The 27,894-nt window shown below is 41.1% G+C and overlaps 1 protein-coding gene across 10 annotated transcripts in view; it reads right to left on the bottom strand.

The window, feature by feature from the left end:
- Window positions 1-920: 920 nt before the first annotated feature.
- SPATA13 (spermatogenesis associated 13) overlaps window positions 921-27,894 on the bottom strand; it is a 153,660-nt gene continuing 126,686 nt past the window's right edge. For 9 of the 10 annotated variants that reach the window (XM_071804298.1, XM_071804272.1, XM_071804303.1 and 6 more), the window contains 9 exons: window positions 19,384-19,520; window positions 18,775-18,954; window positions 17,519-17,704; window positions 14,738-14,917; window positions 13,848-14,080; window positions 11,109-11,238; window positions 10,170-10,542; window positions 6,127-6,201; window positions 921-4,880 (listed from right to left, as the gene is read on the bottom strand). In XM_071804298.1, the coding sequence (XP_071660399.1) occupies window positions 4,699-4,880; window positions 6,127-6,201; window positions 10,170-10,542; window positions 11,109-11,238; window positions 13,848-14,080; window positions 14,738-14,917; window positions 17,519-17,704; window positions 18,775-18,954; window positions 19,384-19,520 (1,676 nt within the window). In that variant the 3' untranslated portion in view covers window positions 921-4,698. Of the gene's footprint in view, window positions 4,881-6,126; window positions 6,202-10,169; window positions 10,543-11,108; window positions 11,239-13,847; window positions 14,081-14,737; window positions 14,918-17,518; window positions 17,705-18,774; window positions 18,955-19,383; window positions 19,521-21,942; window positions 23,257-27,894 lie in introns of those variants that run through there. The other variant, XM_071804312.1, reaches the window with a different exon arrangement.

A 27,894-nucleotide genomic window follows, 5' to 3' on the forward strand; every position in this document is an offset into this window, starting at 1 on the left:
AAACACACAAACGAGCTCACCATGGCCAGATGCATTTCAGGCTCCTGAGGAAGCCTGTTGATCAGAATGCCACACTCCAGCACTTGCTCAAGGGATGGTTTTCAGCAATCTGATTGACCTCACAAAGTGCACTTGGGAGGCCTGGGAAACTCTCAGCTTTGAGGTGAACCAAGAGACAGAGATAAGGACATTGGAAAGAGGGGGAAGGAGCTGGCAAACCCAAGTAATCTGCCAGCATTTGAACTCACCAAAGTGTTTTTGATGAGAAGTTTTCAGCAAAATATGTTATTAAAGCTAATGTGTCTCAGGGATACCTAAATTTGATGCAGCCTTGAGCAGGAATGACACACACACAACTTTCAGATGTGGTTCTCTGCTCCGTCAAAATAACAAGAAATGAAAAACTTCCCTGAATCAGAGCAGTAGAATCTCCAGCACCGTTGGCAATTGCTCCAACAAGCAGGCAGGTAAGCCTCTTCACACCCATTGGCAGAACATGCCTTCTGGGTGAATCCCTCCAAAAAGTTTTGCTTTTGTTCCAAAGAAAATAAAGTTTAATCTTCCTCACCCAAACCACAGTACTTAAATCACTGTCCTCTGTTAGCAGGAGCTTCATTAATACAGAAGCTATGTTTCCATTTATTTCCCAGGGGTGCTGTGGGAGCTGTCTGCCAGGACAAGGTAAAGCACAGTGACCACAGATGCATATGGCTGGGACAGTAACAAGGATGGGTTTTGCCTGAATGACGAAGACTTCAACCCCAGAATCAGGTTTAGTAGGCCTGTTAAAATGAACTTGTACTGGGAAGTACTGTTACTGGAAAACCAGAAGTGGAGGGTGTGACTTTTTTGCTTAAAAAATAATAAAATAAATATGACAGTTAAGAGATTTTGTAGACAATCAAAAAACCACCACAATATTTTTAAAACTGCACAGTAAAATTTTATAAGACACAGCTGAGGAACTTCAGCTTTGTACATTATTTAATTCAAACATGTACAGTAAGAGAAAAATAATGGGAATGTAAGTGTGTACTTATTTCCAGAAAATAGATTCATTTGACAAACAGTGTTCCAAGAGTAAATAAACTTTGTAATGCAATTACTTCAGAACAAATGCACATCAAGCTACTGCAGTCCTATACATTGTAATTCAGCTGTCAACAGCCAATTCATCTGCTCTGTAGCCAGGACACTTCATTTACAACGTGTAACAGCACACAGATGGTAAGATGCACAAAGCAATGGACGCAAGATAAAATGTTACAAAACACTTGTCAAAATAAAATATATATGCAAGTCATCCCTAGTATTTACAACAAATAGTTTTAAATTAGAGATGGTTCAGAAGGCATCTCCTTCATACAAATGCCACATATATATAGAAAAAAAAGCAGAAAGGCAGTCAAAGAAAGGTACTGTGTTATGGCTAAAGACCTTTGGCTCCAAAATTCTGTTATAATTACTTTCAAAAGACAACTAAAATGTGGAACATTTGAGTAGTCTGTCTTTGAGCTCCCTTATTACACTGACCACTAAAACTCAATGTGAAATTTAGCATGGCAAAAGCCACTTGTAAAACAATCTTATTCTTTTATACATCAAATGCTCTGAGTTAGATGCAATTATGGTTTGGCGTTATCCTAACTCAGTGGGAACACACTTGAGGACAACTATATTTTACTGTGCATCTCATGCATGAAGTCTGAGGTTATCTGCTCAGCAGGCCATGGGGAAGGCTCTGGCTCTGCTTTATCTAAACGAGGCACAAATGTGCTTAATAGTTGCCCTAAACTTTTTATAGTAACTTAGAGCATGAGAAAGTGAGAGGAAAAGAACACATGTTGCCATGACACCTTTTCAATCATGAAGTATCAGGGTAAGAGCTGCTACAATACAAACTTTTACATTTTAATTGGAAATCCTTTTCCCACAGATTCTAAAGTCAGGCTGAACCCCAAATAAATATTTGTTTTAATTGTTGGATAATGTAATTGCGTTTTCATTTAACTGTAGTTTGTTTTAAAGATTATGGCGTAGTCTAAATTTGGCCTGTCTTGTTATATTTTATCTTAATCTGTTGCAAGGTCAGATTGCAAAGAAAGACACAAAGAATATAAAAAAACCCAGTATCTCTATGTAGGGTACGATATGTAAAACTGTCCTGAGTAATCTGCACCATGAAACATTTCCTTTTTTTTTTTTTTTCTCTGAAATTTGCTTATTGAGAAAAAAACCTGCTGCATCCAAAACCGTATGCAAACATTTCTGTTCATTTTTAGGGGTAAGGCACCAGCACTACTACATGGGAAGAGCCTCCATGGGCACACACATGTCAGATGATATACTCCAAAAATCTCCTTTTTCTTTTTGCAGCACTGCACAGAACCAAAGCCTGGATGGAAGTAGGTTTTAGCAAAGACAAATATGTAAATAAGTGTGGATCTCATAATGTCTTCAGGTCCAGCTGCAAAAGTTTCTGGGTGAGCACTGCAATCTAACTTCAGGCATTTTTTGCATCTAGAACAAATCTTTCAAAATATGATTATGAAAAACACTATCTCCACTTCCACACCACTTTCGTTTGCAGGCCTGAACATGCCAAGTACCCATGAAAATGGTTATGTAAGAAACACAGAAGGGTTGCTCATTTAATGGGAAGGGCATGCATCCATGCCTGCATTTGGAAGTCTGCTCCTTGTGTTTAATTTGAGCATTTAGAATTATATTTTTTAAAAATGTAGAAGGAGATGGCTTGTTTTAAACATCAAAAGAAAAATAAAACCCAGCCAGCTTTTTTTCACTAACTTTCCTGTGCATTTTCTTTAAGCTGGATCATTGAAAATATCAGTGCATATTTCCAGTTCTTAACAGTTTCACCTCATCTTCCATCGCTATGGGAAAGCACAAGCAATGAAGTTCACTATGCAGTGAACAATTCAGCTGAGCATCACCAGACTTTGCATTATTGCTGCACTATATACACAAGGCATTTGAAATGTACAGTTCTCAAAAGATTAAAAATCAAAACTACATAACTAGGCTTTGCAGAAGTTGCCACAAAATTATCAGATCACAAAATCTAGTGACTAGTGGGCTTCACAACACTGACGATAAATAAAAAGATAGAGGTAACAAAGTAGTAGGAACAAGTACATATTTAAAATAAGGCTTTTTTACATTGTTATTAAGATGCCTGGCTTCTAGCCCCTTGTTTATTCTTCATATATTACAGATTCGTGACAACGCTGATTGTGTCCATTGTCAAAGAATACTCTTGGATCTATCCTTATCATCAGGTAATGCCCCTAATCAGCAGCATAGGGTATTGTAAAGACATTCGTAACAGATCAGTTCTGAAACATATGAAGTCTTTCTTTCCTTCCATATTATCAACAGTTTTGTCATCCTTAGTGAGAGTTATCAAGCAGAAATGATCAGTGCTGCAAATAATCAAGATCCTGTTTCTTCCTGGTGGCTTTTTAAAAGTTATTTTCCCAAACCAGCTTCATGTCATAGGCAAATCACAGCAATGCCAGACTGACAACTCTGAGAAAAATCCATCTCTGATCCACACAATTTCTTTGTCTCTTTCAGTAAGGGTTTCTCTTTCTTTGTGAAGAAATAATTGGTTAAAACCCATTGTCAATTGACTGTGTATAAGAAGCATGGATCCCAGACGGCTTCAATATATTTACATTACCATTAATCCATTTTCTAAGTCATGATATATGAAGAGTGAGAACTATGTAACATAGCAAGCAGTCAGCACATACTGTCTCAACTGACTTTGTACATTCACATGATCTCTGTTAAAAAATAAAAAAATACTTTTTACACAGAGAAAAAAGCATATTGGAAATACAAAGAAGTATCTCCCAGGCTAAGAAGTGCACAAAAAGTGATATAAAAGCTCTACACTGAAGAGCATACATGCATGCAGTATATTGCTGCGACTGAAAGTAAGCAAACCAAGACACCCTGGGCTCCTCTTGTTTCCACCTGTGTGCAAAAACTGCACGCATCTTTACAGTCCATTTTGCACTCTGTTCATGTTTCTATATGACAGAATAAAATTTCCCTGTTCCAATCTGGAATATGGTAAGGCCTTGCGGGATGTTCTCCTGCCATTTGGCAATTTAATAGAAAAAGACAGGAAGGATCGGGGTCCACTGAATTCTGCAACAGCAGATTAATCACATGGTATCTCTCCACCTGATTTTAATGGGCAATCTCTGCTCAGTGCTCCAGAAAGAAGGAGAAAACTCTCCTAAGAGTCCTTCCTGATATACCTACTATTACGGAAAAAGTCCTCCCTATCCTAAATTTGGCCATCGATATAAGATTAAGAAAAATGAAATGTTACAATGACCTGCCTGATTCCATCACTACTTCAACATAACTGAGAAAACAGAGATCAAATGCTGCTGCTTCAGGCTAACAGCAAGTTGTCTTTGTCAGAAGGGAAATTGCTCTTCATCAGCAATGCTCGCACCTGGCAACATTGACTTCAGAGCAGTGTTGAGGAACTTCCTTCTTCTTCTGGACAAAGGTGCTATTTCTGGCTCAAGGGAGCCCAAGATTTCGCCTCCACAACCGGAGATTCACTGAGCTCAAACAAGCTTAATTGTGTCTCCAAGGTCTTTCTCTGGAGAAAGTCTCCCTCCATGCCGATGCCTTTCCCAGGTCCTTGGCCTCTCACTTTTTGAAGGGGGTGAGTTTGTTGAAGGTGTGCCAGAAGAGGGATGGCTTCCGCTTGGGTTCTGCCAGGGCAAAAACCTGCTGCTGCGGGATGCTGGTGGGCACAGTGATGTGGCGCTGATGGATAGGATGCAGGCTTTGGTGTGGGGGAGGCACAGGACAGCCGTTATAGCTGACACCTGCAAAAGGAACAGTTTTAAGAAAGCTTATGAGTCAGCCAGCAGTGCAACTAATACTGGGAAAACTGAAGCACAGGACCATGGGACAAATTCGATGGTCAGTAAAGCCTGTTGAATTTTGTCATGATTGTGAATGGAAGCGCAACTAAAGGTTACATGTTCTGATGCCAGATTTTTTTAAAATTGCTGCATTGATTTGGCTTAAGAAGAGAGTAATACCAGTAAAATAACATTACCAAAAACAAGCAGCAATTTCACATAGCCTGGCTATATGGTTTGCACAAGTAAATTTAGGTATTTCAAAGGAATAACTTGACATGGTAGACACTCGTATTTTAGTCAACTCTTAATAGAAGGCTGGGTAAAATATTGCTACCAACAAAAATGCTATTTCTTAATTTGTAAAATATTTTTCCAGGCTAATATTCTCAGACTTTGTGTATTCTGAGCAGAATTTCCTTATCACAATTTTCAGCAACTCCCCTGAAAATCCAGACAGGCTTTTAGGTACCTAGTGACTGATATCAAGAGAAAATGCTTGAATAATATTAATCCCAGGGAGCAGAGGAATACCTAGCATCAACTCCTTCACTTCTAAATTCAGACTTAATCTGCTCCAACTTGCTCAATTTATTCTCTCAACACACTAGAGATTGACCCAAATTTGACTTTAAGATGGAAAAGGACAAAATCACAACACATTTTCTGAGAGACAAAAGGAATAAAAAAGCTGTTTCTAGAAAAACACATTTCTAGTCCATCCTTCTGTCTAGTCTAGGACAGAAAGAAGACATTCTGAGTGTGTTATCATAAATACAGCAACATGTGGCTTGCAAGAAGAACTTTAGGATATTTTAAACAAAGCACAGAATTGCTAAAGAAGAACAAGCTGTTTGAGTGAAAGCAAAGGAAGGAATCAGTAACCACCATTTCTAGTTTAATCTCTGCATGCACCTCCTCACATCCTGAAATAAACCACTTGCCTTACTTCTTGAGTTTCTTCTCTAATCAAGAGAATACTGACTTGCCTGTCTGAAGGAGACTGGGGAGCTGATCTAGCAGACAGTTTACAAAGGTTTTTGAATTTGATATTAAAATACAGGTTAATGGAAACTGTTTCAACTCCATGTAAACCATGAAAATTTTTTAAAATATTGAAGAAATCAACTACAGCCAGATTGTGCTATTTCCTAACATAAAGAATGCTGAAACACAGTAAGAATGTAAAGCAATTCTGAACACTCACCTTTAATTTTTCCATGCCTTGACTTACGGGCATTCTGCATAGCTTGTTTCTTCTGATTTTCTGAGATTTCCATTCCTAGGTCAAAGTGTAAATTAGGGCACTGGTATAAAAATACTGTATCTAATAACTGATTACATTAAATTAAAACCAATAAGCAAACTACAGGGTGTTTCAAAAAGATGGACCCAATTTCAAAGCAGTATGAGTTTAAATTTGGTCCATCTTTTTGAAATACTCTGTATATTTTAAACATTTTTTAGTAAAGCTTAAGAGTGATATACATTAAGTTTTTAGAAGTATGTTTTACTTTGTCATATAAATTTAAATATAGTTTTTCACTGGGATGACAATAGGAACTAATTTGCCTGTAAATTACTGGGAAAAGCTGCTTTCCAGTTCCAGCAAATGGCAATCACTGGGGAACTGACTACACAAAAAGTCCAGGTAACTAGAGATTAAAAAAAAAGTGTAAATTTACACTTGAGAAAGCTACAAGCCACCAAGTAATGAATCACAAATGCAGAATCTGTTTATTTTTTCACTCAATCTGAGCTAACATGGGGTAACAAATTGAAGTCACTGGTATTGCAGTACAAATGTGGGTACCTTTCCCTCCACTCGGAGTGACAGTATCACATAATCCATCAGACCCCAAAGCAGGCTCAGATGTGGTTGTGGCTGCACCAGACTGGGGCTGGATCCTTCACCCCGGTTTCTCATGTACTTGCTTGTGTACTTGTATGACTTGCATGATGTTACAGCGTGTGGTGATCCCTGTGCTATTTACTGTCACATGATGGGTGTGTGATGGATATGTGCTGAGTACAGAGACACCAGACATGTGCTGTGACACCAGTGGCTGGTGTCACTCTAGTGTCCTCTCTCTGTGCAAAGGACAGTTGCAATACACTGATGTGGTGCATACGTGAGCACAAGGAGATCACAGCATGCACATGCTGTCACTCATTTCACTCATATGCACATAAAAAACGCAGAAGTTGTGATTCAAAGTCAGAATGAAGTGTCTTGTTTGGTTCCATTTTGCATCTTTCTGCAATACTTTTAAAATTCCCTTTACTTTTTTAGCCTAAGCTTGGGAAGAAGTTATTACAAATCAGCCGATTAACTCACAATACAACAGCACTTAGCCATAATTTTGGGGTAGCAGAAGTTTATTTTATTTTGCAGGGGTTTTTTTCCTTTATAGAAACAAGGAAACAGATTTAAAAAATGAAAGCAATTGAATCAACAGAGATCAGACCACTTTCTTAGGGCTACTATTAGTGGTTTGGAGAAGGATTTTCTGGCTGTGGCCTTTTCTTCCTATATATTCACAAAAGCTAAGAAAAGCTAGATATGGTTTGGGAGACAGTGACTCGTACCAAAGTGACTTTGAAAATAGAAGTAAAATGCCATTTGCAATTCTGAATTGGAAGAGTATGTATTTGTTCTCTGAAAGGTTCGATTAGAGGTTTTGTGTGAAGTCCAGCAAGATAGCTTACAAAATCAACAAGATAAATTTAAACCTGAGGTTGAGAATACTGGCGCCTTTCCACTGGTTTTGGCTAAAGGAAATGTTCAATTATGCCAAAAAAATGAAATTTTAGAAAATAAGCAGTTCTTTTGGGTAATGGAGAAAACATCTGAGCCACTAAGACTCACAAGACCAGATGGACATTAGCTATTACAGTTCAACTATCTTTCCTCTGGTTCATGATACCTATGCCAAAACCAGGTACCACCAAATCCGAATAATGAGCTGTAACATTTGAAAAACAAGTTTCCAGAAGGCTGGATGTCACATGGGCAGAAAAGGCTGTATGTGCCTACGTGTCATTATAAAAAATATAGTTTCTCATTATCTGAATTTTCTTCACAATATTGCACCGTACCCTAAGAGCAGCAAACACAATGGACCCTCCCTCGCAATACTTGTGCCCAGCACTAGGGGAATTTGTGACCTAGCCCTAAAGAAGGGTTAGCGCTATTATGATGAATATCCTCACTGCCATCGCTGTAGCATGGTTACCCTTTGCAGTGTCACATGTTGATTTTCATGAGGTCCCAGTAGAATAAATAATTACATGTAGGGCTGTAGCTGCTACACTTTTGCAGTTTCCTCATGCTTGGGGATTTCTGAAACAGTGTCACCTACAAGGAATGGTAACAAACACCTTGCTGCTTGCACATGCAAGCCCTGCTGCTGCCCACAGCAAGCACTAGGTGCAAGCCTCAGAAACATCCTGACACAGGGTGTTTAGCCTGCTCAACATACTCTCTCAGTGTTCCATAGCAACCACTGCAGGAGGAGGTGTAGATAGAGATTTGAAGAGCTAAATAATGCTCCTCAGAAATTACCGGAATGGCAAATGCTTACATTTGCTCCTCTTTTGCTCAGCCCTGTTCACAAAAGTGCACAAGCTGTGATTTATTCAGTACCGTCCTTCCATATGACTGTACTGCTGTTCTCATCCCATGCTGGAGTTGACGCTTTCAGTAACTTTGTTACTAGAGGGATTGTTTGCATCCTCATCATCAGATCCTCTGCACTGCTTTATTATTGTCCAATCACCTTCATCCTTTTGCAGTATCCACTTCATTTTAGAGTTCTGTTTAGGTGGATTAGGAAAGGCGGCCACCACTCACCCCCATGAGCACAAGGCGACTGAACAATCTCTACACAGAGGAACTCGTGAAAGGCATCAGTGTTGTGCTCAACAGGATAATAATGTCACAGATGTTCAGAACAGGAGAAGAGTTGGTTTTGAAAAGTTTGCAAAGTTTGAGGAAAGTTTGAGGAAAGCTTGAGGAAAGTTTAACAATGGCTGCTTCATTTTTTACTCTGGAATCAAGACCATTTGGGTTAACTGCAACTGTTGGTGCAATGGGAAGAGTTAAAACTGGGTTTAGAGTATTAATTGGTAAACTTGGAAGTATTTTCTTTAGCTTATGGAGTATCTACAATACATTTGGAAGAGGCCTTATTTTTCTCATCTTTACAACAGTATCAAACAAGAAAAAGCCACTAAGATCAAAAGGTTTACATTGGTAATCTAAGAGTGAGTCCTGTTTTCCTCTTCTTCTGACCAACGTTTTAAGTGAACATGAAATGTGAGATTTGGCATCTTGTTTAAATTTTAATAGTTTCTGAGTTATATCATCTACTTCAGTGCACTTCCAATTTTAATCCAAAGCCTGGACAATATTATAAAAGTAAGTTCTTATGCAGTCAACACACACAGGTGCACTAATACCTTTATTACTTCTTTAGCAATATTAAAAATAGTTTCATTTTTCTTATTAGTGTTACTGTCTCCTTTGTGTATATTTTGCTAATGAAATTTTGTTGCATTTTTTTGTCACTGATCTTAAAGGAAGCAGGAAACTATGCAAACCCCACAATTTTAAAATAACAATCCTGAATGTACATTCACACAGAAGGCACCAAAGATTGTCCCACAGGCTGTGGGTCTAAAGCTGATCCTAGGATTTGCAAAGTCCTACATTTTTCTTTTCTCACTCAATGTTTGGCTTCATTTATCTGTAAACTGCCCAGTGCTGTTGTTTGGTTTGTAACTAATGGTACCACACAACTCTACAGCTCTCCTGGGCATAGGAAGTGCCATTATAGGTCACAGACAGTATAAATCTGTGATTATTCCTGCTTGGCTTTATTATAAAGTGTCCTTTACAAACAAATGTTTTGGGCCAATGATTCATACAAAAGTGCTGGGATTTTCAATGGGTTTTTATTATTGACTGGTCATTGTGAATTGCATCTTGCCATATCTCATTCTGCTCCATAATGCACCAGAATGACACGGGTGATGCTGTGACACAGATGTCATAGCTGGCTGCCCTGGACATCAGGCTGAATGCACTGGAAGCCTTTCACTTACGCAGATAAAGGTCATGTCGGGTAAGAAAGACACAACAGTCCCAGAAGGCAGAGTGCACATCTGCACAAAGCATAAAGAAGTGGAAAAGCAAGAACATTCCCCTTTGTTTTTACCACCTTTTAGAGAGGAAATCCTTCCACTCACCCATTTCCTTGTCTTCCTGAACTCTTCTCCTTTCATTTTCGCAAGCCTCCATCCATCTCTTTTTATCCTCCTGTTTTTTTGCACAGAACAAGTGAATGTCCTCTGTTGCTCTGTTTATTATCTTAAAAGCGTTCTTAACATTAATGTTAAAGTCTTTGTCTCTGCCATCTTCAGTGTCCACAATTTCCATTTCATCCATGTCCATACGATCCTTATAATACAAGATGTCCCTCCTCAGTAGGTCCTTCTTACAGAACACAAGCTGGTGGTCAAAAAGGAAGAAAGTCCTCTGCTGGCTTTTGCCTTGCTTTGATATTTTGGTCAGTTCTCCTGAGTGGATCAGTTCAGAGCTTCTGGCTAACACATCTGGTCCCTAAGGAGATATATACATATGCAGTAAGTAAATAATATTTTAAGATCTTACTGTGTGCCTAACCAGTCTCATTTTACAATCAAGTCTTAAGTTCATTCACTTTTCTTGTATTTTTATTATTTGAAATGATATATTTGAAGATGCCATGCAATGCAGATCATCTCATACAGGCAAACCCAATGAATGTAGTTCTGCTATACTTCATTTCTGCACAAATCAGGAAGAAAGTCATTAAAGTCAGTGAAGCAGGTTCAAGTTTTGATAGAACTATCAAAAATCAAAAGCAGATATAGGTCTAGCATTTTAAAAAAGATCCATTTTGTCAACTCAATCAATTGTCACGTCAAAGACAAGTGTCCATGCTAACACTGCTCTTCCTCAGTAATAAACAAGGTAATAAGTAACAGAATCACTGCAAGTCAAGCAACTGGACTTTTAACTGAGCAATGACCAGCTGAAAAGTAGACACCATAAACTACCTACTATGCAGAAAAATATACACTGTAGAGTACATTAAGTACTGTACACAGTACCTTTGCTCTGGGAAGGAACCCACTGACACTTACCTCCCAGTCTACGATAGAGACTTGCCAACGTGCAATCTTGTCTATGCTTTCTAGTCTTCGTTTTCGCTCATTGATCAGACATGCTACGTTCTTCATAGCCTCATATGCAGCTTTTATGTTGTTATAATCACTGTGAAATGTAGGCACATTTCAAAGATCACTTAAGCAATGGATATGATGTAATCAAAAACTGTGACACAATGATTGAAGTGTTAACCCACGTTGGCCATTTATTCCTCTATTCTGGGTACTTAAGTAAGAGAAACCTGATTCTCTGCTATCCTGAGCCTCACACAGTAGTCTGTACAACTCAGTGCTGTGGTACTGCTAGGCTTTGTCCAGGAGCAAATTAATAAACTGGTAGAAGGCGGCAGAAGAGGTAGATTAATTAACTGAAATACTGTCTCTACTGAAAAAAATGGTAGAACTCTCATTGACCTCAGTGATACCTACATTTCACCAAAGGAATTTGTTGTTAAGTAAGATTTTACTGAGATTTTATTGGGAAGGGCATTCCTTTAATCATGTTTAGCAATTGTATTTTCTCCTTCTTGTTCCAAATGGCTGGGTCAGTGAACGCAAACAGAGAACACTATCTGGGCAGAAAAAACACTGAAAACAACCTCAAACAGGGTGAGCAAAGGAACCAAGAATATGGGCACCAAAGAGAAGAATTAAAGGAGACAATGCTGACAAAGTGGCCCATTTTTATGGAACAAATGTGTAAAAGCCAAGACTGTCACCTTCTCCTGCCTGCTGCAGGTCAAATGCAAGCCTCCCGTCTTCTTCCATTGCTCTGCTCCCCTCCTTCTTTCCCTGAGCTCCCCACATGTTTATGAATCTCCCAAACCTGTAGGAAGGTTTTGGTTCTATTTGTATAGCACCCATTGCTCCTTCCCCTTCCTCAAACAGAATCTCTGAGAAGAGGGAAGGAAAGAGATGTATTTCCCGCCTTAGAGTCCCAGCAGAGCAGCTGCCTTCCCTCCTTTATCAGAACGTCTCTTGCAGAAAAGGGAGCCAGAGGCAGAAAACAGCACAAGCCAGAAATAAATCCTGCAAAGGGGTCAGCCTCTCTGTCCTTTTAATCTGCTTCTGTCTCAGTTCCTATTTTCATTGCCTGCTGATAGACACGCTTCCCTTCTGAATCTGCACATTACTCTCTTCTCTCTATTTATGCCTCTGGAAACTCTTTTCTGCCACCCTGTCTACAAAAAGTGAGATTAACAATAACAGGATCCTATTAACACCGGGGAGATGTCCCACAGGGTGACTGCATGATAGCCACGCTGCTGCTCTTGCTTTTCCTTATCTCAGTTCCTTCTTTCTCTGTTGGTGTGTAAGTTATTCTTTCCTTGCTGCATATAACCTCTGGCCTTCCCAGCAGGCTGTGCACATTGGATCCTCAAACGTTTTTATGAAAACAAACCAAAAAGCTACCAAACCAAACTTGTCTGGAGCTTTACCAAGGCTCTGTGTGGGTGGGGGCCTGCCCGTTTGTGAACATCACTGTATCTGGGCATATGTCTGTGTATGGGGGCATCTCTGGATGCTGTGCCACAGAAGAGGAAAATGGGTACTATGGGTGGAAGGTGGCGAGACTTTGCTGTCACTTCATCTACAGGTTTAGTAGGTCAACAGATACCCATGTTAGAAATTGTTATTGCAGGTCTTCCCAGGTAACCACAGAACTGAATGGAGGCATTTCGCACCTGAGTGTCAGTACTTGACAACCTCTATGCAACCGCCTCTGGAAAAAATCCCTTCGTCTCCAAGCGGAGTTTTCTCAAGATTAAAGGAATGCAGAGTTTGGCCCAGGAATAGAACCATAGAATCATAGGTTGTAAGAGACCCTCATGATCATTAAGTAAAACTGTAACCTAACTTTGGCACTAAACCATGTCCCTAAGAACCTCATCTATACATCTTTTAAGCACCTCCAGGGATGAGGGATGGTGACTCCACCATTTCCCTGGGCAGCCTGTTCCAATGCCTGACAACCCTTTCTGTGAAGAATTTTTCCTGATATCCAACCTAAACCTACCCTGGTGCAACTTGAGGCCAGGAAGCATTGCCTCAGGCTGCATTTGGACTTCAAGCACAGGGGTCACAATGGAACATTTTTCTTGAGATTGTATAAGGTAAAAAAGCAGACAACGATAAAATCTTAATTTAGTCAACTAATTAATCAGCTCAGGGCTATACTGGAAAGGCTAATAACCTGCAACTTCAGTTCTTATTCATCCAGCTGAAAATCTAATGGTTGGACTTCATTGCAAACAAAGGCAATGTTTATTACTAATAAATTTCTAAAAAAAATTAACTTTCAAACTTGCTCAGATTGTGGTTATTTTTGCTAGGCCCTCTTCACCTTTTCCTGTGTCCACAACATTTATGCAGCTTCCCCCTTTCTACTGTGGATTTCCTTCTCCTTAATTTCTTTGGTACATTGTCTTTTTTTCACTCTGATTTACACATCTCTCCCTGCATCCTATTTCAGCACCTTTTTCCTTCTCCCTCTTTCAGTTTTTCCTCATTCTGTCTGGTATCCTGTCAGTCCCCTATGCTACATTTCAGATACTGGTTTTCTTAATATTTGTGATGGTTCCAAGATGCCCATCTAGTAAGCAGGTCCCACCTATAGCAATGAGTTTTGTTCCTGATCTCAAAAGCTTCAGTGTTGTGTCACCCAGAAAGCTCGAGTGTTGTTACTATTAGATTTGCCTTTCTTCATCCTCTCACCTGTGCTCCTGAGTGGTGTATTTGAGCAATTCTGCAAGCTGCAGAGGGTATTTGCAGATTTTCTGAACAGGTGTGAGAAGAAAACCATCAATGGCAATGTCAATCATCTGCTGAAGCAAGCGACAGGCCTCAAAGAAGTGACGGTATTTGCCCTGTTTCATTAGTTTGGAAAGTTCAATGCAGGCACTGGGATGATTGTTACAATACTCTGAATAAATAGCAAAGCCTTCTTGCTACAAAATGAAAAATAAAAAAGAGAAAAAAAGTCAAAGCTTTAACTAAAGTATGTGCATACTGGGGAGGAAAGATTTTTGTAACTTTTATTATATCTAATTAGATTAAATAACCCATTTCCTATATTCTTTCCAGGTTGATCAGCCTTGAAAGTATGCAGAAATTTATTTTGTAACTGTCCAAACTATGTACCTTATTTGTAAGCATACAGAAAATAGAGGCCTCCACTGAGTTAGGATAATCAAACCCACTTTAAGAAGTCCTTTTCTTTGGGGAAGACAGCTGTAGGCTTACAAAGTGTCTATCATGAATTCACAGCCTCTTTCCCCATCACCTTCTTTCCTTATTTTGTTTAGTAAACTTTTGCATGCCCAATATGAGATCACTGCAAATAGTCCAGCTCATCTGTGATAATTAGTTTTGAAAAGGAAACTTAATTCTGTACAAAGTTACATGCTGGCTAAAGATGAGGAGAAAACTAAAACTTTTAAATAATGAATTAATTGTAAATTATTTTACAACTCTAAAATGCTATCTATACATAGTTTAGTATTTGATAAGAACTTATTACTACTATCTCCTCCTAACATCATAACATAGCATTTTCTTACCACATTTTGATAATTTCAGAAATAAAGTCTACTTTTGCAACGTACGTGTTGAAGAAAACATGACCCTATTTCACTCAGATGAGGCTCCTCTTTGTTGTACTGTTTCTCAAGATCCTTCAGAAACTTCCTTTGGAACTTGTAAATATCTTCAATATTTCCAAAAATGGTGCTTAACTGAGCTGCGGTGAACATTCCTGTATGTTTACGACACTGCCGAATATAACCCTGGAAATTAAATTTAAAAAATCATTAGTTTGAACAGTCTGCTTGAGCTGGCAAAACTCCTGTGACCTACGGGCAGGTGAGTGTTTCCCAGCCATACACACACACACACGAACACGCAGTTTCAAATTTTCATCTGAAATGTTTACACATCGGTTCTTGCAGTCCACTTTCTGTCTCACAGTACCATAAATGAACCAGGGAACCAGAAACCTGCACAGTGCATGAAGCCTACTCGCATCTCGCTTGTTACAACTACCTGCCAAGCCGGTGGTGAGCCCGGCGTGAGGCCCCGTGCGTGCTGCTGCCTCAGCCACCGTGCTTCTCCATAGCAATTGCTCTGTGCCATGACAGTTCTTCTCTATGTGGATAAGAACAAACCCCGAAACAACTAATATAAAGACAGTTTCTACCAAGGTGAAAGTACAGGTTCCTTAACAAGCACGTAAGCAGGGCACAGTCTAAGCCAGAGAGGCAAAATGGAGAACTTCCTATAACACATTCAGAATGCTGCTGTTTGGTAAAATTCATATAGTATTGGCAGGAGGTAAAAGTATCGGCAAGACCGCACATAAAAATATGATCAGTTTTCCGTTTTTTTTTTCTCTTTACTTGTAAGAACACCACAGGGGTCCAGTACACTTCATTCACATCCAGCGTAAGTAGATACACAACTGAGTCCTCCAGTTTTAAAATAAACTCAGAGTAAATTCTGCTCTGCCATCAGTAACCAACATTAGATGGCATCAGCACTCACACAGTTAAGAGGCAAAGGTGCGGTGGGGGTCTCTAAGGGTCAAAACAGGCAGCAGCAGCTGCCACACACAGCCAGCATGTCCCCAGGTACCTGTTCCACAAAGCTGAGTGTGGTGAGGAGGACACAGTGCAGGGGCTGAATGTCCAGCAACAGCTGCTATGCTCATGCTCTGCTATCAGTCAGTTACCGTGCTGGGGTGCAGATGAGAGTGAAGGTTAACTGGTGTGACAGGGGTGATTTGCCAGGCTCCTCCGCTTGGCTTTTCTCAGGTAGGTTTTCCCCAAATCGCTTTGGGAGCAGACAGCTGTAAAAAGCCTCGCAATGGCTCCAGTGAGGTCTACCAGGAAGCAACCCTGAATATTGCTGGCGCTCCTCCACAGCCATCTGCTCTGAGAGCTGTGCTGTGGCTATGCTGCAAGCCAGCTACCACATTTACTGCTGTTAGGATGATAACACTCAGAAGGAAAACTAATTCCTGTGCAGCTCGTCATGCAGACTGCAGACACCTCTTCAGTGTAAAATGTTTTTCAGTATATATTCCAGCTTGATCCTGGCTGCACCAGGCTTAGTGATTCATTCTAGTGCAGAGCTTGCAAATTTGGATTATTATCTGCAGAGGCTTTTCTGTCTTAGTCTTACTTGAGAATATTTTCAGCCTCATGATCTGCTTGCAGCACCCTACAGATTCAATCTGAGAAAAGCAAACCATCTCTACCCCACATGTTGAACATGGAGCATCACTTCTTTACTTGGAAAATCTGTGTTTGCTCTCCCTTGCTAAACTCAGAGCCATGTCAGATTAAAGAAAGAGGTACAGAATATCTGTATTAGAGAAAAATAATTACTAACATCAGTCTAAGAATTAATAGGTCAGTAAAACAGGAATGTCACAGAACTCTGCGAACCATGGCAGCGACACAGCTGCATGTATGAATTCCTCCTGTTTAGGCACAGTCAAGCTTATTAGCTTAAGTAAATAGTGAGTCTAAATGGCAAAACTTACATTTAATGTTTAAAAATTAGCCAGGTAGCAATGATTTTTGTCCTTTTGTTTTACCTTTTTTCTTCAAAATGCATTTAAAAGGTCTGATCTTTAAAAATTAAAAATAAAAAAACGCTGCTGTCTTGTCTACTTGGTTGTCCATGAAAAAATCTGATGATGAGTGGTGGACTGGAGAATGACATGACAAATACAGGCAGAGACATAGCAAACTAAGGGTACAAAGAATATTTTGGTAGGTTGCTTAGCGCTCTTCCAGATGCTAACCACAAATACAAGTCAAATGCAGGTCAAATGTGTCACAGTCCACGTCAGAAGAGGCAAATTTCAATGAAAAGTATGAAGGAACTTCTTGTCCAAGTGTGGGCCTCCAACAAAATTTGAACAAAAAGCAGAAAAAATACCCACACTTTATGGTTCCATTAAGCAAGGCAACTCTAAAACACCTTATATAGACTTCTCCATAACTACTAAGCATCCAGCAAAAATCTCTTTGTGGGAGAAAACAACAACAACAAAAAATTTCATCCAGTAAACTTTATCTTTGCAAGTTACTTTCAGAAAGCTTTGTTCCTGAACTGTAATTGATTCTATTAAAGTGACAGAAAGTTTTCTATCTAAATCAAGTGAAGCACATTTTCCATGTCAAAAGTGGATTTTTTTTTTATAAAAGAAGGAAGCAGTGCCTTGTGGCAGTCAGCAGAGAGGAAAGCCATAAGCAGACACAAGAAAAGTCTAACCAACAGCCTCAGAAGTGCAACTGGGAATATTCTGATATGAAAAACCACTCCAGTTCTCAACTTATATGGGATTATATAAGGTCAACAGAATGCCCTCAGGTGTGTACCTCACAGATGTCCTTGAGATGCTTGATATAGACTCTCTCTGTGTTCATAATTTCCTGTATAACGTTGGTTCTCATCTGATCCTTGTTTTCAGCTATTTTCTGACGATGCTTGCTCATATCTGCATCTTGTTCTTCATCCTGGATACTACTACCATTTTCTGGCACTTCTTCCTGATTAACTCGCAGCTGCAGCCAGAACAAACAAAGCAAACTAGAGTAAAGCAGCAAACTTTTACAAAATGTGATAAAACTGTTACAAACTTCTTACAATTAAGAGAGGACTTGCTACAGAAATGTTGTCATTCTCACCTTATATAGAGAGGGTTCCACAACAGAATTTATTTTGTTGTACCCACTGCATATTCAAATCGAGTGTTGAGCTCTCTGCCTGGTTAAATACATGGCTTTCTACTCACAGTATCTGAGAAACACCATGTTGTGTTGCCTGTGCATTTTTCAGACCTAAGCTTATTTTTGACCCTTACTAGTAGTTTATGTGTTATTTTGGCCAAGACAGCATATGGGTAAACATTACAAAAGTAGACAACTCAAACACTTTTTAATACACTTTGCCCCAGTTCCCTGTCTGTATGATGTGGCTAACAGCACCTCTTTTTTCAACTTTTACCCATGTTGGCTAGATATCTTGGAAGGGCAAAGGCAGGAACCAACTCTGGCACTTTGTGTAGTACTTCATACATTGTGGCCCAAGCTTCATTACAGGCTCTCAAAAAAGTACTTCAAAATAATTTCTAAAACATAGTTCAATTTTATGTGATTCAAGAATTATACTGTCATTAATCTGTCTGAGTTCTGACTTGGGAGCTCAGACTGTGAACCAGATGCCTACACAACATTGTGATAATAAATTAAGCCCCATGTTACCAATAAATCCCTGCAGTATAACTTTCCCCACTCCCTCATGAAAACTGCTGCATCCTCTCCAAATAGATAGATTGCTCGTGGTTGAGCTTTCTGATGCCCTCATTTCTGCTCGAGAAATTCCTTTCACTACAACAGGACCATAGAAAGGAAGAAGGCAGAGTAAAAGGTGTCAGAGGAGCTAAGGGATCTTGGGGTGTGATTTGCTATTGCTTTTCTTCCCTGTGAAGTCATTAAGAGTTACACCACTGATGTTCAGCCACAATGATGCTAAGGATCAGGCCTTTCACTTAAATCTAATGCCAGGACCATTGCACTGTTGCACCCTGCTAGGAACCTTGTGTGACAATGGTGCAAAAGCAAAAGTTACTCACCCTGACAAAGCTCGCTGGAAACCAGGCTTCCTTGTCCTCATTTCTTCCCCACCACCAGTCTTTGTTGGAAGCTTCTAGGACTCTAATGACATCTCCAGCTTTGAAGCCCAGCTCTTGATCATCCATAGTCACATGGTCCCAGAGAGCTTCTGCATAGACAATGCTGCCATCGCTGATCAGCTGAGATGGGAAGAAAATGAGGTTGTGAAGGACAAAGGATAAACAATTAACTGCTTATAAATGACTAAAAATATTAAAATACCTCAATAGCATATCAACGATTACTCCTACTACAGGATAAAACTAACATTTTGGATTTTCAGACATCTCTGCATATATTATTAGTGAGAACAATTAAGAGTCCTACTCCAAAGCAGTTACATAGGCTAATGAGTTAGGCTCCCAGAAAAGTACTAGTCCCTGTGCTCTTCCCCTGGCATCTGCTTGTAGGCCCTGCCAGAGCGACAGGACACTGTGGCTGTTGGATTCTTCACTATGCTGGCTACTGTCATTGCACTTTTTATTAATATGAAACCTCAGACCTGTGGAAACCACACACCCCACATGCCCCACCCTGTCATTACAGCCATGCAAAGCCCAGGACGTTACCTCATTAATTGCTAGCTGTTCCCCTCCGGGCTGCAGGTACCTGGGGGTGGCTTGGCAGAGCTCCTCGTAACTGTAGTCTTCCTCACTGCCATTGTCATCCACTAAGGCTGAAGATTCAGTCCCACCATCTGCAGCAACTAAAACAAAGGTGCAACAGCTGTTTGCTTCATCATTTTTATGATTCTCCCCAAAAAACAATACCAGAGGAATCGCTGAGAAGCTGCCTTTGTTGTCAGGAATATAACAATAACAGCAGAAGCGGAGGGCAGCAAAGCTCTCAGGAAAACGGGTCTTCCGCCATTAAATACTTTTTATTCTTCTTCAGTATTTTCTCATTTAGCAGCTGATGAAACTGAGAAATTCTCCTTTTTATGCACAAAAAACAGAACTACGACTATTATTTTTTCATTTTTTACCCAGAGGAGATCTCAAAGGCCCTGAATCAGAAGGGAGGGCTCAGTGCCATTTCCCACACAGCAGGCGGGAGAGCTCCTATGGGCCCCCAGCAGGCAGAGGGGACCACTGTTGGTCCCAGGCTGGGCACTGTCACCTCATCACATTCCCTGCAGGGATGTAACCACCCAACAACTCCATGCCCACCCACCCGTCAGAGAGGTGGGCAGCCCACACCACAGCCCCCGCTCTGACCACAGCAGGCTCTGACAGCACCGATACCTGTGGGGTGGCGCAAGGGGACAGGGAGTCCAGCCTGAGCGCCATGTAACTGCCTGTGAAAGAACTCATTTTAATTGCCCCAAACACAAAAAAAGACCCTTGGTTTGACAATTTTCTGACCAAAGAGGCAGCTTTGTAAAGAAACAGATGCCAGAACTAAGATGGGCTTCATCTTATTTACGCAGCCACATAAACCACAAGAAACATCATTTAAGTGACTGTCACTATGCACATTTAAATGTGCAGTTACTGTTTAAAACTGTAAAAGCCATTTGAGGCTACATCGCTGGGTGGTAGATCCTTTTGGTGATCATCTCTACTGGCAGAGAAAGAAGACTGGGGACAGATGGGGCCACTGACTGACCCATGTCCACTCTGCTCAGTGCCAGACCCTTTCAGAGCAGGTTTGCCTTTGAAAGCCAGCTCTAAGTTCAAACAGATGAGCTAGTAATCAAGAAGCATTTATGACCAGTGGCCCAATGCTTGAGTGGTCCTTGTTAATTTATCACTAAAAATTTATTCCCATGGCAGGCTCAAGCTGTGAAAAACTAGAGAGTCTGAAGATCATACAGTGCCCAAAAATCCTATTAAAAGTTATGTAAAAAATACGCATAAAAAAAACCAGAATAGGCAGCCATCACTAAACTCCTTTTCTAACAGTTACTGTGTCCCAGATAAGCTGCCATGCAGCCTACAGAGCATCTCTCTCATTCCAGAGTGTCTGAGAAGGGACCTTTAAGCTGAGTTATTGAACCTGCTGCTTCCACCTGGCCCTGACCCTGCCTCTTCTCTGCCCTGTGCCAAGCCTGGGGACCGCCTGCCTGCCCGGAGCTGGGCTCCGGATGGGTGAGAATTGCAGAGAGATGACTCCTGTTCTTACTGCACACACTGCACAACTAACAGACACACCATTGCCTATCCATTATTTACCTTGCAGGGAGAAATACTTCAGCCCCCTCCTCATGGGTGCTTGTACCATCACTAGCATCTTTGATCACTTGGGTATTAATTTGCAAGAGAGATTAAAGCTGATTACTGCACAGATTCACTAAAAAAGTTAGAAGATTTCCCTTCCCTTTAAAAGTACAGAACGATGGCATACTCCTGATGTAACTGAACATGGCTATTTGGCAGTTCTCTTCTACTCCCCAGCATTTAAAATATACACTTGCATTAATGGTACAATCTGCCTAACCAGGGAAGGTGCAGAACCCCTATTTAAAAAAAACAAGATTTGTTTCCCTACAGACTCATAAATCTGAGCACTCATCAACTTTTAAAACACATCTTGTGAAACTTACTGAAACTGCTCTATAAAAAAAAAAAAAAATCTGTAAATAAATAATTCATTAAATCGATTTTTAGCTTATAAAGCAACACGAAAAAAATTAATCCAAGTGATCCTTTATAAATCTCCACTGTACTGTGAGTACTGCCTGTTGGTTTGTTCCAGTAACAACAACACATCAAAACAACCTAATTCATCTGTCTTCAGATGAAAAATGGCTGCAATTTTGGGACCGATAACTGTTCATTATTCTGTACCAAAGCAACAAGCTTACATTGTCTTCGTAGTTATTCTCAAGCAAAAACCAGTTGCTTGCATTCTGTGTCTATTCCTCTATTGTTTACAGCCAGAAATATCAGAGGTAGGGGTGGGCTTTCCTGATCACACCAACGGGATGCAGAAACTTAAAAGACAGCCTGGGACTGATTCTGTCTGATCTCTGAGCAGCTTTGTCACTAGTGTAAGGCTGCAAACTCCTGTGGATGACACGGTGCAGGCGTGATCAGAACCAGGCCCCCTGATTGCCACAGTTCATCAGCTCAATCTAAAAACACTGTAAAAAATAGCAAGAGAGAGCATGTTCTACTCACACGTACCCATCTGAAGGCTCTCCAGACTCCAGAATCGTGCCATTGCCCCCCTGGCTACCATGCTGCCGTCAGCCTGGACCCCAGAGGAAGGGCTTGACCTCTGACAGGTGATGCTCAGTCCTGCAGGGCTGGCAGAGGATGACGAAGGGCTCTGAGCTACCCACGGCACGGAGAAAGAGCCTGTTCACTGCCTTCAGCTGCCGGCTGTGCCCCCAAGCCCGGCAGGGAGCTGCCGCGGCTCAGCCCGGCCGCCGCTCCCTCGCCGCTCGCTGACATCATGGGGTGCCCTTGGGGAGGAAGTTCCAGAAAAGAAACAAAAACCTGGCTGCCCAGCCCCGGCCGCGCTGCGCCTGCAGCCGCCAGCACTGCCCACCCCGCTCCCAGAGTGCCCGAGCGTCTCCAACGCAGCAAGCCAAGGAGTACATTTGTTTTTCATTAAGGCAGCTTAATGCGATTTCAATCTATATTCAAATGACTGCAATTCAAAGGGAAAGACTACTTGGACGGGAGCTGCGAGTTCTTTGTACTACAACACTGTTTGGAGTATCAGTCTATCTTTGTTATATTATACCGGTTAAAATTCCAGTAGAAGTAAACAATGAAGGTATTTTTTTGCATGGCCATTAAAACTCCTCTTGCTTCACAGGCAAACGCTGCACCATTATTCAGGGCGCAAGCAGCCGAAGCATTAAGGCTGCAGCAGACTGCTCCCACAAAAAAAGGGGATGGAGACATTTTCTCATTCAAACTACAAACTTAATTCAGCTGCTCCAGAAAACAGAGAATGAAGTAGGGAAGCACCGAAACCGTCCCACTTCTGCTGGGAATGACCCTGCCAGAGCACAACATCATTCATTCTCCTCCCTAATACCTGCACTGTTCTGCAGGGAAGCTTCATCTGTTCAAGCACTGGAAGCAGAGGCAGGAGCTGCTCCCATCAGCAGAGCGCAAAGCCTGCTGTGACCTGTGCTTGTACACAGCACTACATCCATGGTTTGGAAAGCTCCATAAACTTTATGGCTCATTCTTCACCTGCAAACTGTGTTGCTCAGCTGCGCCTGCCCTTAAACTGGGGACTGCCTCCTCCAGGGACTGTTCACAAAACCCTGAAGGCATTTCTGCACACAGAGACCTCTCAACACCCACTGAAATCACATGGTCTCCCCTAGCGCTGCCTCAGACAGAGAAGGAAAGGCTAAACATCGCCCTGCAATATTAATGCCATCTTCCCACAAAAATCCAGACTGTGCTGCACCACATAGGAGACTGATAGAAATCATCTTCCAGATACCCAAACTTCCCTATTACTTCTTGCTGCAAGGAGACTTGCTGCACAGCACAGTAAAAAGAAGCTACCACATATTATAAAATGTTTATACAAAGGCCCACAAATTTTTCTTGGCACAAATCAGTAAAAAAAACCCAAAACACAACCCAGCAAACAGAAAGGACACGGAAGTGTTGATGATCCTGGGACCTGCAAGTGAAGGCTTCATGCTTTTAATCACAACTGGAGCACCAGCTCTCAGCTGTGTCAAACTCCTACTTGCAAGGGAAAACCAGCTGAACTGCTAAAGGAAAATGAGATCAAATCCCAGACAATTCTTCTAGAAGAAATGTTAAAAACTATCTCTTAAAACCAGTCATTTGGTTTGATTTTTGCAGAATGGAACAGACTGTGTGCTTTCGCCTGATGACGACCCCAGCACCACCATGGGATGCTGCCAGCAGCAGGGTGATCTGTTCTCTCTCCTCTGCGTGGGCACATCCAGCAACTGTGCAGCCACAAACTGAACCACCACAAAAGTCCTCATTTGGGGTGAACTGGTGGCGGGTTCGCTTCCTCGCAGCATCAACCGGGGACAGGAGGAGGCACAGGCTGTCCTTTGTGGTGACAGTCCGCAGTGACCCTGTCCAAACACATGCTGAGCTGGCTTACCCGCTGCACCAGGCACTCTGAAAAGGCTGTGGGTAGCACATACTAAAATACTAGAACTAAAAGCTAGCTTACCACCTCAAGAAAATCCAGTTCTTCATAGCCTACTGGTATCAAAGGTTCCCCCACCCACTGCTCTGACAGCAGCCAGTAGCAAATGCCCAGAGAACATAAAAATAGATGGTGCGTGTAATGGCATTTTTCTGTTGTACTTTCCTAAATTCCAGCTATCTGCAGATCGGAGTCAGATCCCTCCTGAGGCAGAAGTGATATCTTTGTGTTTAATGAACTGAATTTTCCTAACCTCCTTCTAAATGTCTGTAAACTTTTGGGACATGAAATATGTGTAGCAATTAATTTCATAGTTTAATTTTATAGACTGTGAAAGCTATCTTTATTTTTTCAACTTGCTGATTTTATTTGGTGCCCTTTAGTTCTTACATTATTGGAAACAATAACTATTATCTATTCATTTTTTCTATGCCAATGATATTTTTATTCCCTTATTGAGCTTTTTCCAAGCTGAAGAGCCCCAGCCGCGTTAACCATTCCTCAGAGACAGAGAGTAGGTTTCCTTGTCCTTTTGCCTTTCTCTGTCCCCTGTAAAAAATGCCTTTTGAAGTAGAAAGGAACAGAGTGATGGCCCCCACACACCACACCAGTGGCACAATTGGGCTTTCTGTTTTGTTCTCTATTCCCTTCCTACAAATTCCTGCCCTTCTATTTACTGTTTTGACTGTTACTATGCACTGAACTGACACTTTATCTGTTAGGATTGCAAGGTCTCTTCCTGAATGACAACATCCAGCCCAAAGTTCATTCTTCTGCAAGCACACCAGGCTCATGTTCCTCCATGCGTACCACCTTGCCTATATCAACACCAATTCACCTGCTGCCAGTGCAGTGCACTGTGTCTCAGTATTGTGAAATCCTCCTGCAACTCTGTTCAAGCAGCTTGTGCTTTTACTACCATGAATAACTTAGCACACAAGAAAGAATTATATTTTCATTCTGTACGTCCCTTACCACATTATTTGTGAAGACACTGAATATCTCACTCCAGCCATGATCTCTCTCCTTAAGAAAACCAAGCACTTTGTCTGTTTCTTAGTGCTTACTCACTCATTAAAGCATGGCAGGATCTTTCTTATCACACGCCTCTAGTAAGGAACACTTCTGAGAGAGCTTGTCAAAGGCCTTTTGGAGAATAAAGTAAATTATACCTGGTCAAACCCTCCGTGATGTTTTTCAGAAAACCTAATCCATTTACGGCGCACAACTTTCTTCTACGTAGGGCACATGGACTCTTCTTCCTCATAAAACTCCACCACCCTGTTGATTACTCCCTGTTACAGTTCTAAGACCTAAATACATTATTTATATATTCTGTGTACTATTACATCAGGCTTGATGGTCTATTGCTCAGTGGATCTCTCCTGACTCTTCTTTATAAACGGTTATCCCAACGCTGCCTTCTTTGTACTAAGGCAATTTTCAGGGACAAATTCCATGCTGAGGCAGTAGCTCGGCAATTTCATTCTGAAATCCCTTCAGAAGTGTTAGTTCTGGCAATTTGTCACTATTCATTAAGTTAATCTAAAACTGTTAGTGAGATTTTGAGGCAGATTCTTATGTGACTTTTGCTTAGGTTTTATTTCTCAGTCACTTGCAAGGCCTACAGACTGGTAATCTACTGGCTTCTCATATTTTTTAAAAAGGACATAGTTTTTACATCTTTAGCAAATTGTTTCTACGTTCCTGTAGTTTTACATCAAAACTACTAGAGTTCTGTTTTGTTTTTTTCTATTTGGATACAATTCAACAATCTGAAGGATGCCTTTTACTTCTCTTCTTCTCATAGTTTCTTTTTCCTTGTGTTTAACGACAGAACTCTCCGGATGCTTCCGATTTCTGTTTTGACAGGTGCCACGAGTTTGCTTTAAGCATCTAATATACTGCCCTTGACCACTCCTCTGTGCTGCCTGCAAGCATTAAACACCTTTGGCTGCTCCTTTAAGTTCCTTTGTTACATAAAGGACTTCTCACTTTCTTTACATTCTCTCTTTTAATTTAAAACACATACTTTATTGGAGTTTTTGCCTCCCTTCACCCCTGCAAGGATATTGGCTCAGAGTGCATTATGGACACAGAAGGCAAGATTCATTATCTGTCTGTATTTCGCCAATGAACAGCACCCTAAGTTACGTGTTTCTTCCAGTCAGGATCACCTAGATCAGCTAAGAAGTCTGAAAAATCAGATGAGACACATCCCACCCTTAGGGAGTAGCTCTTATGTGTGAACCGGCACACACCTCAGGAATGGTTCAAGAATTGTTTCCATTCCTGTAGGTCTCCTGATGAGCTGCATGGAGGAGTCATTGATTGTACACCTAAAAACAAAGCACTGTGCCCCATTACAACACTTAACCCACATGAGAGTAATTTAAGTCTCTCATTTTGACTGTGCTCACTGTCCTTGAAACTTCTCTGGTTTCCTTGGTTTGTCCAATTTACTATCACCATCCTGGTGATCTCAGGTAGTTCATAATTTAATCCTGTCACTATGCTTTTCCCTGTATTCCAGTCCACAGATCTTGTGGCACCATGATGGAGTCAATTTGTTTATCTGATTTGGCTTTCAGTTTTTCTTTAATACATTACAGACCCTCTTTCACTCATACAATCTTTACTGCTATTCCTATTCAGCTCATGCAATGGTGATATGCTGGTTGTGCTCCACCGGTTATCCTCCTTCGACCAAGTTTTGGATATATGCCATCTAACTTCTTAAAAAATATGTTTATTTCTCCATATTTTTAAATTTTCACTGCTACTAGCAGGGCTGTCTCTTTTACTAAATCCTCTTTAAACAGCACTTGTCCAACTGTTTCTGACTGTTTCTTGCTTGAGTTTTGTCAGCTTCTGCCCCATCCTTCATTTGAGGATGCAGTGATCATAGACATTGCCTATAAAGGATATGCTGTCCCACATGGTGTATTATTTTACCTTGCCAGCTATCTTCTAGTTCTTTGTTTAGAAACTGCTCCCTAATCTCTTGATGTGCATGTCAGCAGCCTGCTTTTGTTTTGGTTTAGATAACAAAGGATTTTTTTTTTAATTATTTTTATTTTCAAATTGGTTCATAAATAATCTAAATCTCCCCCTTTTTAAAGCAACGATGAGCATGGTATTGGCTGCACTTTGGACAATTTTATCATTGGGCTCCTGGTTTTGTAGCTTGTACCTGACAGCTTCAATTTTGCCTCCAGCACTTGCCTACTGTCCGCTGCCCTCTCCCTGGCACTCACCTGCCCCACAGCCACCAGCTCCCCTCCAAAGTCCCTCAGGCTGCATAGGTGCTTCACTTGATGCACCGGCTGCTCCCAACACTCTGCTCAGTCCTGTTTGTATCATCAAGCCCAGCTATTTGTGTGACTAACGATCCCATTATCCACCAGCATAGTTGTTATAATGTCTTTTCTCATCAGTCAAGTGTGCAATCCTTAAAGGGACCACATAGCCATTATCCTCCAGTCCACAGGCTTTTCTGACCCCAGCAACACTGGGACTGCTTAGCATGGAGCAGTAGATTTCATGATGCTCCTACACATCCTGTCCATGAGTCTTTCTTGCCTCCCTGAGCTTTTCAGACACCTTGGTCACAGAATACAGCAACCACCATGGAGGTGCTTGCAACATCAGACATATTCCACCCACCTCCTGGTAATCACAAACATGGTACTCAGTGTAGTAATCCAGAATTTGCGTTTCCTGCATTTTGTCCTACTTAACATCCTTGCTCTCCGGGGCAGGGCAGGGCAAGGACGGGGCAGCAAGCATCGAGGAGTGATTAATAACTTCTGTTTGTTCCCTTCTGTAGCCAATAACCTACTTGGGGCGGGGTTTTTTATTTGATTGGTGATAGGGATGGAGAACCTGAAAATCTCCTCTCCCAAACAGCCAGTTGGTTTGCACCTCAGTTTTTTGAGCTGTGCACCACACAGGCTGAAACTACTTGGTTA

This window comes from Patagioenas fasciata, chromosome 1 (assembly GCF_037038585.1).
Source record: "Patagioenas fasciata isolate bPatFas1 chromosome 1, bPatFas1.hap1, whole genome shotgun sequence".
Taxonomy (NCBI): domain Eukaryota; kingdom Metazoa; phylum Chordata; class Aves; order Columbiformes; family Columbidae; genus Patagioenas; species Patagioenas fasciata.